Source organism: Dryobates pubescens, chromosome 9 (genome assembly GCF_014839835.1).
Source record: "Dryobates pubescens isolate bDryPub1 chromosome 9, bDryPub1.pri, whole genome shotgun sequence".
Taxonomy (NCBI): domain Eukaryota; kingdom Metazoa; phylum Chordata; class Aves; order Piciformes; family Picidae; genus Dryobates; species Dryobates pubescens.
Genome location: NC_071620.1, coordinates 9,671,785 through 9,687,399, shown reverse-complemented (window position 1 = coordinate 9,687,399; position 15,615 = coordinate 9,671,785). Strand labels below are relative to the sequence as shown.

At 39.9% G+C, this 15,615-nt stretch overlaps 2 protein-coding genes across 3 annotated transcripts in view; one reads left to right on the top strand and one right to left on the bottom strand.

Annotated features, from left to right (window-relative positions):
- The window catches only part of STX17 (syntaxin 17), a 225,328-nt gene that overhangs the window by 72,176 nt on the left and 137,537 nt on the right, over nt 1-15,615 (top strand). The gene's annotated exons all lie outside the window — the stretch shown is intronic.
- The window catches only part of ERP44 (endoplasmic reticulum protein 44), a 57,778-nt gene that overhangs the window by 33,279 nt on the left and 8,884 nt on the right, over nt 1-15,615 (bottom strand). For both annotated transcript variants that reach the window (XM_054164099.1, XM_054164100.1), the window contains exons 2-3: nt 3,579-3,651; nt 1,902-1,941 (exon numbers count right to left, since the gene is read on the bottom strand). In XM_054164099.1, coding sequence (XP_054020074.1) covers nt 1,902-1,941; nt 3,579-3,651 — 113 coding nt within the window. The remainder of the gene's footprint in view (nt 1-1,901; nt 1,942-3,578; nt 3,652-15,615) is intronic.

Sequence of the window (15,615 nt, the reverse complement as noted above, 5' to 3'; positions counted from 1 at the left end):
AGCATACGGCAATCCTTAAAATTCAAAGCAAATCTATTCTACAGAGGATTTGACTAACAATGGGCATTTGCAGAAAGAGCTGTGCTAGTAAACAAGTTCTGTTCATAAAAGAGAACTCTTGTTACCTTGCTATATCAAGTTAGCATCTTCTTTTTATCACAGAAGTATTAGAACAAGGATTTTTAGCCTCCTGCAGTTTGTCCTTTGTAAAATCCAAACCCATATATTTCATTGGCACCACAGACCCCAAATGTCAACGTATTAAATTTACTCTCCATAGATCTGCTGTCCTTGGTTATCTTAAACAAAACCTTTTGAAGTAGTCTGTGATCACAGAGGTATCTGCAGATCACTAGCTAAAAGGGACCTCTCTCAAAAGCATCATTTATTTACTTATTTTAAAAGACAACCCTTATAGCACAGTTGCCCATACAGAACAGGAAAGAGATTAGACCTAGTTTCTCAACTAGTTATTTAGTTGTACTGTCATACAGACAGACATTTCAAACACAGCTTACTTGGTAAACAAATCCAATCACTCAAGAAAAAAATCTGTTGGTTTAAATTGCCTAGAATCTATTTAATCTCTAATAACAGGTGAACAGATGCAAGCTAACTGAACATAAAAATTGTTTGCACATCGACAGAGGTACATGCAAAGGCTGTCAAACTGATTTAGACTGGTATGTCTATCTTTATGCAAAGTTTAGGCAAAGGCATTGAAAACACCTTTATTGAGAGCTTCATTCTGTATTAAAAGACTAGATATGAATTTTTCAGAATCACTTTTGGAAAAAACCCAACAAAACAACAATTAAAATCAGCCTGACACCATCTGAATGAATAATCAGTAAAGGCAAAGTGTAAATTTTTCATGTAACAGCTCTGTGTGCTTGCTATTTTTAGGCCACATAAACCTGCAGGCTGAGGCATACAGCGAGATGTGAAAGGCATCGGAAGTCTAATCACCTCCACAACTTTTGATTCCGATAGCCAATGTTTTCTGCTCACAATGCAAAGCAGCCAGGAGAGGAATACATAAAGAGTTTTGTACTTTGGTTTATACATTGCTTTATTTTATAAAGCTATTTACATCCAGGATTACTTCAATCAAAGAAGACAGAAAATGATTTATTTTGTCCTATCCTCATTTCCTATATTAATTTGGATGTTAAATTTTACTTTCTCTGAGTACTTCTCTGGTTTCTTCCTCACTAAGGAGTCTCTAAAAATTATTAACAGTGGGGCAGAATAGAACATTTAAAATTACTTCATATATAAAAAGGGTTATGGTGTTTAAATTAACTCCAACCATAATTCTGTATGCAAGACTCTTCTTTTTGTTTTTTTGGTCAATTGTAATTTCAAGCAAATAGTTCCATCCAAGTATGTCTTTCACAACCTCTAACCTATACAGCCCCAAATTCTTTTACTTTCCATCTGCTCAGATTTCATTCCTCTATTATTTTTTCATTAATCCACTTGGAAGGCCTTCCAGATTAGAGAAGGAATTGATTTTTAGTGTAATTTCAAGACTTGTCCTTCCTACCACACACACACACACAGGAACAACATAAACTGAAAAAAGGAGTACTTTGGACTCTCCTACATTGAGGAACAAAATGTTAATAAAAATCTGTGTTCCATGTTATTCCATACTGCTATAGAAGCCTTTCTCCTGATAGGAGGCCAGAATGAAACAAAAGATGGCAGAACAGCAGAAGGGGAAGTAATTAGGACATTAAAAAACCAAACACCAATGAACAACCAACCAAACAAACAGGAAAGCAAAATACCACAAATATTTTCAACTAGAAAACAATAGCCAAACATGACAGCTTTCAAAAGACAGAAGTTTAAAGAGAGGAAAAAGAAATCCCAAACAAACTTATATAACTTACCAATCAGCATAAAAATTAACTAAAGCAACATCTGCATTGTCTGAAAGAGAAAGAAAGCCACACTGTGAGGCAAACTTCTTAGTGCTTTTATCTGAGATTATACAAATATGCACAAAAACTATAAAAGCAAACATTTGGATTATTCAGCATATAGATTAGGCTGATTGCTACAAAACTGCTAGGATAAATTCTACCTGAAATAGAATCTATATCAAATGAGAAAGTGATGAAAGAGGCCCTCAGTCAGGCATGTTACTTTTTTTATACATTAGGTATTTAAAATGTCAATACTTAAGGTATTAAGACACAAAAAGTAATTGAGACGTAAGACAAAGTAATTCTGGATTTAAAATTAAAGCACTCAGAGCCAGAAGTTGTACTTTAGTGTATCTTTGAGGCATTATCTAGATTATTCATAAATGTTAAAAAAAAACAACTGCTAAAGGCTGAAATGTTACTACTTGGATTAGAAGAATGACTAAAATGGAGCCTGCCTGTGCAGCTTGCTCTGGTCAGCCTTTATCTGCCTTAGTTACTACAATGCTGGATGCTAAGGCAAAAGTTAGCAGAGAAATCTTCAGTCCCCCCAAAAGAAAAATGCTATGGGACACTTGGAAAAAATGCAATACTATAGGGATATTGGGAAAAAAAAAAAAAAAGAAAAGAAATGGAAAAGAAAGAATAGAATTGGGGGGACAACTTTCCTGCTAAAAAACAGTGTTATCTTTACACAATAAACCAACCATGCTGTAAATAGATTTTTATTAGTAATAGTGCACTAGACTTAAAAAATAAAAAAGTTGAGGTAAATGCTGGAACTACAGAATATCAGCCCCAGCTTTATAAAGCAAAAATGTTGATAGCTAAATCTGCACTATTGACAAAGTTACAAAGCAGTTATAAGTGAATATTAAGATATCGGAAACCTTGGCAAGACAGCTGCTGAGAAGGGAAAAACTGCAGCTTTGATTACAGTTATGGTGTTAAGAGTCCTTTTCTGCAGGGCTGCTCTCAGTTTCATCATCCTCCAGCCTGTATTGATACCTAGGATTGCCCTGACCTAGGTGCAGGACCTTACACTTCACCTGAGATTCTTCTCAGTCCACCTCTCCAGCCTGTCCATGTCCCTCTGGATGTATAAAGATCTTTCTTCTCAATATATTTTAAACAACGTAATAACTTTTTTCCTCCAAACCCAACCATATACAGGCAAATTGTATTGCATAATTTTCAGAAGAAAAGGTTGCAGACAAGGAATAAACACCTGTTTAATTTATGTGTCTCCTTTCTATGAGCCACTAGAATCAGGTCCATGCTGAACAAGCAAGGACCATCACCACAAGTTTCAAATGCTGCTATTTTTCCTTGAACTCTTAAAATGATCTCTTGCCAGGTTTTGGTTATATAATCAAGCATTCCAATCTGCAAAAAGGATACCAAGTATTTTTCTTAAGACATCTCAAATCCTTACTGAGATTACAGCTAAGTAATTTAGATTGTTGGGTGATACATCAGTTCAGACAGCTAGTTTTGATCATAGGCATTTAATACTTCCACGCTGATTGCAATTCATATATTCAAAGCTAGAGTATGCATGTTCACTTAGTAGCACTGTAAGATTCACACAGATGACTGTAGACATCCAAAGGAAAAAAACACAATATTCAAAGTACTCACTTAAAATGTCATCTATATTCCCACTATCTAGACTTGTTATTTCACTTCTTGTTGGATTAAAAAGCCAAGACACCTAAAAAGAGAAAGCAAACCAGTAAGGTATGTTAAGTTGCAGCAACAGAGTAGCAACATATCTACGATTTTAAATGTTGCAGTTCAAAAGCTAGAGAAAAACAGTAAAAGAACTGTAATTTCAGATGACAGCAGTACTAAAGCAGACAAATAAACACTATTTCTATAATGTACTTTCACATTTAAAACTAAATTGGCTATCTCTTCGTATTATTGATTCACTGCAATGGCAGAAACGTTACAAGCAAATTTTGTACTTATAGCTTATATTCATAAGTTCACTCTGAAGAAAGAAATGAAATGCTGTTTTAGCTACCTAACAATTTCACACAGCCCAGCAGCATGTAGGCACAGAGGTTTCACCAAGAGGCAGGCAATTCTGTCACTTGCAGGCTTTATCCTGGCTAAGAAGTTTCTCATTAGGTAAAGCTTGCAATTGCCTTGGGTTTTAGTGCTGCTTCAAGAAACAGGTTCAGTATATCTAAGGCAAGTAGCTATAATCTTTTACCTCCTGTACTTTTTTTGACACTGCTTCAGCCCCAGCATGCAATTGGGTTTTCTGACCATAAAAACCAAGACACCATTTCAGCCAGATCACCAAATCACAAAGCAACACATGTATTAGTCTTAATGCAACCATCACAGCAATGAGGCAGTTTCTCATATTCACTACAACAGGCCCAGTTCTTTATTCTCAAACTGTGGCAGGGAAAAAGGGGTAGAGTTGTTGCTCTGTCCCAGGTGAGAGAGGTATCAGTGAGTTACAACTTGGTTTTGCTTTGAAAGAGATAAGCATGGATGTGTTTGAGAGGGACAATACAGATTCTGATCTGGTAAGTGAGTATTTCCATCCTAAGCAACCTGGTCAGAAGGTCAGCACTTCTCTACAGAGGGCCAGAACTCGTAATGATGCTTTACTGAGATGCCTTCCAGCCTCATGTTTTCAATGAGTCAGTTGTTCCTTGGCTGGTAGAGACATCAGGAGAGGAAGCAGAAAGGTTTCCATAGAGAACTGACAGTAGCACACAGGCCAGGAGCCAGGCAGAGACCCAGCATTCACAATCATACCTGAAGAACTGATCTTCACACTGGAAAAGTGGAAGAACATGGCATACAGATTATCAATGTTCTTTGAGACTATGCTTATTCTTTCAGCTGCAGAGAAAACCTGCTTGTGGCTAGAGAAACAGAGCTGACACCAAGGAAAAACTTGGAGCATCCAAATAATGCCACAAAAAGCAGTTAACACAAGGATCCCTGTATTTATGGAAGGGCCTGAGACCTATGCTAGACACATGACTACAAGCAGCAGACCTCCAGGATACATTTGCCTTTGACAACATTTACAATTTAGCAAAAGATTAATTCAGTGTCAAACATCAAGTTTTCTAATATTTAGAATAGAATAAACCAGGTTGGAAGAGACCTTCAAGATCATCGTGTCCAACCTATCATCCAACACCACCTAATCAACTCAACCATGCAACCAAGCACCCTATCAAGTCTCCTCCTGAACACCTCCAGTGATGGTGACTGCACCACCTCCCTGGGCAGCCCATTCCAATGGCCAATCACTCTCTCTGTGTAAAACTTCCTCCTAACCTCCAGCCTAAACCTCCCCTGGTGCAGCCTGAGACTGTGTCCTCTTGTTCTGGTGCTGGTTGCCTGGGAGAAGAGACCAACATCTGCCTGTCTACAACCTCTCTTAAGGTAGTTGTAGAGAGCAATAAGGTCACCCCTGAGCCTCCTCTTCTCCGGGCTAAGCAACCCCAGCTCTCTCAGCCTCTCCTCACAGGGCTTGTGTTCCAAACCCCTCAACAACTTTGTTGCCCTTCTCTGGACACGCTCCAGAAAGTCAACATCCTTCCTAAACTGGGGGGCCCAGACCTGGACACAGTACTCGAGGTGCGGCCTAACTAGGGCAGTGTACAGGGGCAGAATGACCTCCCTGTTCCTGCTGGCCCTACTGTTCCTGATGCAGGCCAGTTGCAAGAGTGTATCAAATATTGGAATTTAAAAAAATTAAAATACCCAAACTGGATGGCTGCTTTCATTAAGATCAGCTTCAAAAACTGTGGAAGACTTGTGCAGCGAGACTCCATAAACAGAGCTGTTTACAGAGCTGTCACCCATCCCTGTAAATGACACGCCTGTGAGATCTGCAGCAATCACTTTCAATTCCTTCTCAGTGAAGACACTGATCCCTTCGTATTTCCCATAGAGAGGCTGCTGGGTAGCATACACACTCCATTTTACACCACAGGTGAAAACCACACCAGCTGTTGCGATACAAAATATGTAGCAGCACTCCTCACTCAGTAATTCAACAAGACTTTAACCTTGTATGCAAGTCCAAGGTCAGTGGAGTTTGCACAGCCTTCCTGTGGCACTTAAACTGCTCCACAGACATAGAGCTGTGGCTTTAAGGAGACTGGGGGGAAATGGAAACAAGCAGTTAAGCTGTAATGTCCATACTTGAAACTAACAGGATAATGACATGGTCTGCCAAAGAATATCTGATAAAGTAAGCTATGCAACTCACAAGTTGCAGTAGTCCAGTATTGAGAAGTCCCTTTGAAGATGCTGGTCCTGCTGACAGCAACAAGAAGGGAGGACTCTGCTTTCAGTTTTTGCAGAGAGAAGCTACATACATGGACCCCAGCCCACATCGGTCAGATTGCTCCCACATACGTGACAGCTGAGGGTGACCATCAGTGCAGACATCTCCCCATCACCTTGTGAGAAGTGCATGAAGTAATTTCCATGTGGCTATCAGGAGGTGCTGGCAGCAGGAGTCAATTGTTGTAGTGATGGGTCAGCAGTTGTGTGTATGAATGAGCTGGCAGAGTTTTTGTTTGTATGCACATGTTGTTTTATTGCAAGTGTTAGGTTAGACAGTTTGTGTACAACTGAAATAACAGCTATAATTAACAGTAACAGTGAATATTGCTCTAGGTAATGAAGGACAGTGTAAAAACAACAATTTCATTGGCCATCATCCAATCCTACCACAGGTGACTTTGCAAACTGATAAAAGTTCCAAGGCTCCTTTCCCCTGCAACGTCTCAAGAACCTCTGTTGTATTACTGGGAGACCACAAAGTTACTTATCTGGTTTATAATCATGTAAGAATTTAGGCTGGAAAAGACGTTTACAATCATCAGGTCCAACCATAAACCAAACATTACCAAGTATGCAGCTCAATCATGTTCCTAAGCACCATGTTGACATGTATTAAATACCCCCATGGACGATGATTCAAATTCTTTCTGGAGCAGCCTGTTTCAATGCTTAACAACCCTTTCAGTGAAGGAATTTTTCCTAATGTCTAATCTAAACCTCCCCTGGTGCAACTTAATTCCATTTCCTCTCGCTCTGTCACTTGGTACTTAGGAGAACAGACCAACACCCACCTCACTACAACCTCCTTTCAGGTAGTTGTAGAGCAATAAGGTCTCCTTCAGCCTCCGTTTCTCCAGATTAAACAACGCAGTTCCCTCAGCCACTCCTCACAAGACTTAGTCTCTAGACCATTCACCAGCTTTGCTGGCCTTCTCTGGTCACACTCCAGCCTTTCTTGTAAGTGACGGGCCCAAAATGAGACAAAATATTTGAGACATGGTCTCACCAGTGCTGAGTACAGGGGGACAATCACTTTGCTGGTCCTGCTGGCTGCACTATTTCTGACACATGCCAGAATGCCACTGACCTTCTTGGCCACCTGAGCATACTCCTGGCTCATGTTCAGCTGTCTGTCAACCAACACCTCCAGGTCCTTTTCCACCAGGCAGATTTCAAGCCACTCTGTCCCAAACCTCGAGTGTTGCATGGGGCTGTTGTGACCCAAGTGTAGCACCCAGTCCTGTTGCCTCATACAGTTGGCCTTGGCCCATTGATCCCACCTGTACAGGTCCCTCTGTAGAGTCTTCCTATCCTGAATCAGACCCAACTTGCTGTCATCCGTAAACTTAAGAGGGGGCACACAATCTGCTTGTCTCAACTGAACATGAGCAAGCAGTGTGTCTATTGGCCAAGAACGCCAATGGCATCTTGGCCTGTATCAGGAAGCCAGCAGGAGCAGGGAAGTTATTCTGCCCCTGTACTCAGCACTGGTTAAGCCACACCTTGAGGACTGTGTGCAGTTCTGCACCCCTCAGTGTAAGGAAGATGTTGAGTTGCTGGAACATGTCCAGGGAAGGGCAACAAAGCTGGGGAGGGGTTTGGAGCACAGCCCTACAGGGAGTGGCTGAGGGAGCTGGGATTGCTTAGCCTGGAAAAAAGGAGGCTCAAGGGAGACCTTATTGCTGTCTACAACTACCTGAAGGGAGGTTGTAGCCAGGTGAGGGTTAGTCTCTTCTCCCAGGCAACCTGTGACAGAAGAAGAAAAAGGCACAGTCTCAAGCTGCACCAGGGGAGGTTTAGGCTGAATGTTAGGAAGAAACTCTTCACAGAAAGAGTGATTGCCCATTGGAATGCACTGCCCAGGGAGGTGGTGGAGTCACCATTACTGGAAGTGTTTAAAATAAGACTAGATGAGGCACTTAGTGCCATGGTTTAGTTGATTTAGATGGTGTTGGGTGATAGGTTGGATATGATGATCTCAAAGGTCTTTTCCCACCTGCTTAATTCTGTATTCTGTAACTGTTGATAAAGATATTAAGCAGAACTGGCATTGAGAAATACCACTTGTGACAGGCCACCAACTGGATTTAAATCCATTCACAACATTTTTTGGGCCCAGTCCTCCAGTGAGTTTTTTATCCAGCAAAGCCATGAGCAGTTTCTCCAGGAGTTGTGGGACATGGTGTCAAGCCTCTGCCAACACCCAAGTAGACAACAGTGACAGACTTCCCCTCATCCACTAAGTGGGTCACCCTGTCATAGGAGGAGATCAGGCTAGTAAAAATTAATCTTGGACAATGCTTGTTCACACAGAAAATCCACACAAACCTCTACAAAGCAGGAACTTGCTAGTTGGTGCATACAGCTTTGCAGTCATACTCTGAATTTCCACAGTAGCTCTTGGTGAAACTCGTTTCACAGGAGCTCAGCAGATTCTATTGTCTAAACATACCAAATGGGTATGTATGCCTTTTTTTAATACAGTTTTACAGAAGTAACACAAATCTTATCTAATAGGCAATATTACACATAAATTAAACATAACATAGATAAGCACAGCATTTGCAATTGGGAAATAGGCTACACTATTCAGCAGATATACTTAAATAGATCAGGAACTGCGCTTGCATTTGTAGATTGCTAGAATACACCTTAACTTGAAATGCAAATATTTAACTGCAAAAATCAAAGCTCAGAGCTTATCAGTAAAATTCTGTACTGGATTGTGCTATGTGCAGAAAATGCAAAGTATTACTAATGCTTCCTTATAGCATCAGTAATTCCTGCTTTCGTAACTCCTGTTGTGGAAAAATGTGGTACAGGCTGTATGTACTGAAACAAACCCCCAAAAGTCTGCATGTATTGATCATTAAAATGAGATCAAGCTGTACATCCTACCAACCCTTCATATTAAGCAGCAGTAGAAAAATACTGAGACTAAAACCATCTTTCCCAAAAAAACTTGCCTCCAACCTGAGACAACCGAAATAATTTTTCTTCCAGATGCATGACAATTTCTATTTTATCAAGATATACCCAAAATCACATTCTTAAACATTTTATGTTACTAAGTAGCTGCAGGTGCCAAGACCTTCCTAATAAGTAGATACACCTGGGGGGGAACCACCCAAAAAATACAAGAACAAAAAAAAAAATTCCTTGAAGAAGTGACAATAAATATGTAAGACTTACTTCACCTGAAGCTTTCATTGAGGTATAATGCCTGTAAGGATGAAAACACATCCTTTTGACCCAGTAATCTTGCTGTCCTATGAGATGCAAGAGGGGTTATGATATTAATGTTTAACATAAAGGAACACAAATTCTTATTTAAATTGCTAAGAAGCTAGACTTTTTAAAGTATGTTTCCTGACCTTTGATGAGGTTTGTACGTGATACCCATGGGCAGAAATCATGGCATTTTTTGAGAAAATAACTTTTTGAATGTCACTTCATAAAACATATTGAACATATGTTCTGAAAAACACACTGGCTAAGAATTTAAAAAGCCTTCAGAATTTTTTACCTTTAAATATAAACTACTCTGCCAGCCTACATCACGGGGACACATGGATGACTGCTCATATTTGTAACTGAAGAAAAAAAAATTTCCAACTGACCTCACAAGACAGCTACAAACTCACTGAAGAAAGCAACTTGCAAAAATAATTCAAAAGGAAAACTGGCTATATAAGTTCACCCGAAAACAACTCATGTTGCTGCCTTTAGGAACTGGGTTAGGAACTGGCTGGAGGGCTGAGCCCAGAGAGTGGTGGTGAATGGTGCCACAGCCAGCTGGCAGCCAGGCACTAGTGGTGTCCCCTAGGGATCAGTGCTGGGCCCCATGCTCTTTAATATCTTCATTGATGATCTGGATGAGGGGATTGAGTCAGTCATCAGTAAATTTGCAGATAACACCAAGTTGGAAACAGATGTTGATCTGTTAGAGGGCAGAAGGGCTCTGCAGAGGGACCTCAATTGACTGGACAGATGGGCAGAGTCCAGCATGATGGCATTCAACAAATCCAAGTGCCAGGTGCTGCACTTTGGCCATGGCAACCCCATGCAGAGCTACAGGCTGGGGTCAGAGTAGCTGAAGAGCTGCCAAACAGAATGGGACCTGGGAGTGCTGATTGACAACTGCTTAAACATGAGCCAGCAGTGTGCCCAGGTGGCCAAGAAGGCCAATGGCATCCTGGCCTACATCAAGAATAGTGTGGCCAGCAGGAGCAGGGAAGTCATTGTGCCTCTGTACTCTGCACTGGTTAGGCCACATCTTGATTCCTGTGTCCAGTTCTGGGCCCCTCAGTTTAAGAAGGACATCAAGACACTTGAACGTGTCCAGAGAAGGGCAACAAGGCTGGGGAGAGGCCTTGAGCACAAGCCCTACAAGGAGAGGCTGAGGGAGCTGGGATTGTTTAGCCTGGAGAAGAGGAGGCTCACGAGAGACCTCATTGCTCTCTACAACTACCTGAAGGGGGGTTGTAGCCAGGAGGGAGCTGGTCTCTTCTCCCAGGCAACCAGCACCAGAACAAGAGGACACAGTCTCAAGCTGCACTAGGGCAAATTTAGGCTTGAGGTGAGGAGAAAGCTCTTCATGGAGAGAATCGTTCGTCATTGGAATGTGCTGCCCAGGGAGGTGGTGGAGTCACCATCCCTGGAGGTGTTCAAGAGGGGATTGGACATGGCACTTCGTGCCATGGTCTAGTCATGAGGCTTGGGTGACAGGTTGGACTTGATGATCTTTGAGGTCTCTTCCAACCTTGGTGATACTGTGAACTGTGAACTTTACATTGGATAAAATTAGCCATATTTTAATATTTGTAATTTTTGCGTGATTAAATTACTAAAATCTCATATAAAATTATTAAGTAGTTTGGCAATTAAAAAAAAAGGTATAGCAAATAAATAGTTTGGTGTGAAGCTGCACAAGTTAGATAAGCATGTTTATATTCTACTCACAATCATGCAACACTATAGAAAAATGACTGAAACAAATGCAGAAATACAGACATACAAATGCATTGTTGAGGGGGAAAAAGACTGAACAAGGGTAATTCATGGAGACAATTTAGCTCACATGGTGGGGAGGGAAGACAAGGAGATGGCAGATGTATTTTTATTCTTCTAGTCCTCAGAAACTGTCACATGAAGCAGGAAGATATCAACTCAGGTTCCTGGAATTTTCTGAAAATAACACTGCTCATGTATTTACTGGGAAGCTTCATTAGCACAAAAATCCTAGTACTTCTGAGGTAGTTTCAATCCTCACTTGAAGCTAGCAAATGATGTAGCCACTTCCTAGGAGCTAGTACCAGTCAATTCTGAGGAGTAACTGCAAATTAGCTGACATTTATTCTCATATTTTATAAAGTCAAAAGACAGCATTCTCCTCTCTTGGCAAGTGGCACAAGGCTACACAAGCAGTCTTATGCAAAGCAGAATGCCTTGAGAAAACCCATTCCATTCACACCCAACAGCAGACCTCTGCCAGGCTTCGTATCCCTTTTCCAAAGGAGAAATAAAAGCACACCCAATTTCAACGCATCTCCTGCTGACAGGGTTACTTTTCAATGGCCACTTCACATATCCAGTTAATGAAGCCCACTGATTATTCAGAGAATTTAGGTCAAGCTTTTATCAACATTTTACTCTTACCAGTTAGTGCTGTTAGTTCTTTAATTGCTAACTGGAAAGAAGAGAAAAGCCTGTGGTTCAATGGTATTTCTTTTCCAAGTTTATCATACTTCACACACCATTTTCTTGCAGATTTTAACAGTTTAACAGTCCATAATTTTAAAAATCCCTGGAAAACCAAACCAAACAAAAAACACCACCAATAAAATGGTTTGCTGCATTTTACTTCTTCGCATCTTTATTTTTCAATTCACACAGCGAAACAGAGGTCCTCCTTTCCAAAGCAAACTCTCTGAAGAATAGATGTGGTGCTAAGGGGCTAAGAAGTTAGATAATGGTTAGACTCACTGATCTTAAAGGTATTTTCCAACTGAAAATATCTTATGATTCTTTAAGAATACAGAAAATCTATTCCTGGAGCATTATGAGTTCTAATTAGTATTACACCTGCAAGGCAGTCACCAAGAAGTGCCTTCATTTTCACTTGCTAAACTTTCCATTTACCTTTTTCTCCTGATAGGAAATCCTAAAGGCACAGGACTAAACCATCTTTCTCCTCTACCACAACACCATTTTCTGTTTGGCAACCAGCTCAAGCCTGCATCTCATCCAAATTGACATACTGAAGTTACTGCCTGAAGTCCTAGCCCCACAGGACTCTGTGGCTGGCTTTCAGACCCCAAGTACCTTCTACTTTATGCATGCCACTAATCTGCTGCTGCTCAGAGGTCTGCATTAAACTCCTGGACTACAGGAAGCAGACGGGTTTACAGCCTGCTGCAAGATGGTACAAATTGAAAGCAATCCCGGGAGACAGTAATGCCAAAGCTGACAGACACTGAAAGAGCCCCTGAAGTTTGGCCTCAGAACCATCAATCAGGAGCATCTCACTGGCGGCATTCCCAGAAGCTCTGTAATGAACCACAAAGTACAGAGTAGAGAGAGATAATAGTAAATAGAGACTAGTGGGGAAAATGAAGAAAGAAAAAACCAAAATTCACCCCCTCAGTTAAGGCAGATCATATCTTTTAATTGTCACCATTTGATTCCAGACATGCTGAACATTCTCATGATTCAGACTAACTACTGCCATCTCTGGTAATTAAGCAGGGTAATTTACTAGCAATGCAAGCTACTTTCATTGTAAGACTATGAAACAAAACTGTTGGTTCAAAGCACTAATTAATAATTGCTTCTGAGCTATGTTTAAGTTTTCAGAGCAAATTTTAAATTGGTACTAAAGCATTCTTTTCCTTTTATTTTTCAAGAGCCATATCTTAATATCTAATTAGCGGAAGTTAAAACACTCAAAGGCAGTTATGGATAATAGAAAACTTCAGATCACAGGTAAAATTCAATTGAAGTGAAATATATATATATAAAAACTAAATTTATTTCTTAACCTTGATAGTTCAGTTCATAATGATTTAGCCAAACAGTGCTACAACGGACAAAAGAGGTTGCTCAATTCTTTTCCCTCCATATATCCTGACATCTATTCCCACCTTAAATGTCCATCAGGAATACTTTGTGTAGATACATACACTAATGTGGAAGAACTTTTTGTCAATTAAAACACCATAAACAACATAATTCACAATTTATAACCGTACTGACAAATGAATTTTCCATACATTCTGTCCACACATATTCTACTACTTCAAAAATAGCACACAATTTCTGTTTTGGTAGATTTTAACACATTGAACAGTAGTCTCTGTAATAAGTCAAAAGTCAATTTATGTCAAGTGAAATGCTCAACTTCAATACCTCCTCACCTTTAGCTGCTTATCTTTTTATTAGTCATATAATCAGTTCAGCAATGCTGAATACATTTTTGCTTTTCTGCTCCAAAACTTCTCTCTGTGGTATTAAGAAAGGCAGGAACTTTAAGCAGAACCAAGCCTGTTCAGTTTTATCTTCCAAGCTGGAATTTGTTTTAAAAGCAGGTATGAATTACCAAAAACAACTGTTCAAATGAAAAAAGACAGGCTATCATAAACAGGTATAAACTAGCTCTCCATGATAGAAATACCTAACAAGTAGTTCAGCTAAAATACAAGGCACAGCCTTGAGTAAAATCTGCATTTTACATATTCTTATGCCCAACTGAGGTACCACAGTTCTGTGCTGCAGCTCCAGAGGTGCAGGCTCCAGCAGCAGAGGCATTCAGTTCAAAAATGCAACAAACCAACAAACCCAACCAAACCCATAGTAAAAATAACAATTAGACAAACAAACCACTAAAAAGAAAAACACGGCTAGGGTCATTCTCCTCACTAAGTCCACCTAAAGGGAAACCAAACAGTGGTTTAACTACCACTTCAAAGATAACAACATAAGACAAGCAGACAAATCAGTCTGTGGTAACACCTCTTCAATTGTACAATCCCTGTTAGTACTGCTGCCTATTTGTGTAACAAAATCGGTTTGAAAGCACGAAGCACTAAACTCTTGATCCGGCTCATCCTTATTTGATGCTGAAGGCAATGAGAATTAAAACTAAACAAGCTTGCTGCTGCTCCTCCCTCTTTTGGTAAGGTATCAAAAGACCTTAGAACTTCAAAATTACAAACTTTCTAAAACACAATGGAGTTTTGTTGTCTCATCTTCTAATTCCCTTAACCTCAGAACTCTGAATTTCATAATAAATCAGTTTGAAACATGATTTAAATGTATGTCACATCGATTATTTTCTTTTATTCATTCCAGGCAAATTTGTGATGTACACTCAACAAACTTCCATTCTACACATGCAAACTACCAATCATAGTATATTAAAGCTCATTGGCAATCCATTAGCTTGTCTCTAACAAATGCTTTGCTTCAATTTTTAGGTTATCATTAATTAAAATGACACAAGAGAGGATGAGGAATAAGATCTTTCCAAATAAGCAATAACAGAAATGCTACTCCACAGCTGCATTCTAATTGACATGTTGGCACTGGAAAATCTCCCAATTTAAATGTGGAAAAAAATATAAAAATACATTTAATAATTAATCCATCGGCTATCTTCTATAGAATAACATTGATTAAAGCAATGCTGCCTGAATCTGAAGAGAAAAATTCACCTTTGGGACCACAGCTGCATGTAGCTTGAAAAATGAGTGCTTAATTTCAGACTGCCTAAGAGTTATTTTCTTTCTACCCCAAACAGCTGCTAAGGGCCTGCACATATGCAGTCAATTTATCCTAAATAACTCTGGAGAGGACAGGACACATGCCACAAATATTTTGAAACGCATAAAAGAACATGATACAGAGGTGCCTCACTGCTGGTTTACCTCCCCCAAGGAATATTAACCTTACCAGCTTCAGGCTGACTCTTACAAAAATATTCAAGCAAGTATTCCAGACTGGTCCTAAAAATAATAACAACGCATTCACATGGTGCAGTGCTTGAACGGGTACTAAGTATCAGACGTGCTGGCTCTGCAGTTTACCGGCTCCATGCAGCGAGCTTACTGTGCTCAACATTGAAAGACTGTCGCAACCAAAATTGTTACCAAAATCCTCAGCAAAGTATCACAGCCGAGTACTGACTTACTTTAAAATAATGTTTAACACTATTTAACACTAATATGTACATATTTGCACTACTTTAGCAAATTCTGCTGGTCTACGTTGAGAGGAAAAAATACTTTCTTTTTTTTAAAAACTTTTTTTAAAAAGGCATGGGGGGAGGGAGAGGGAAAAAAGCTGC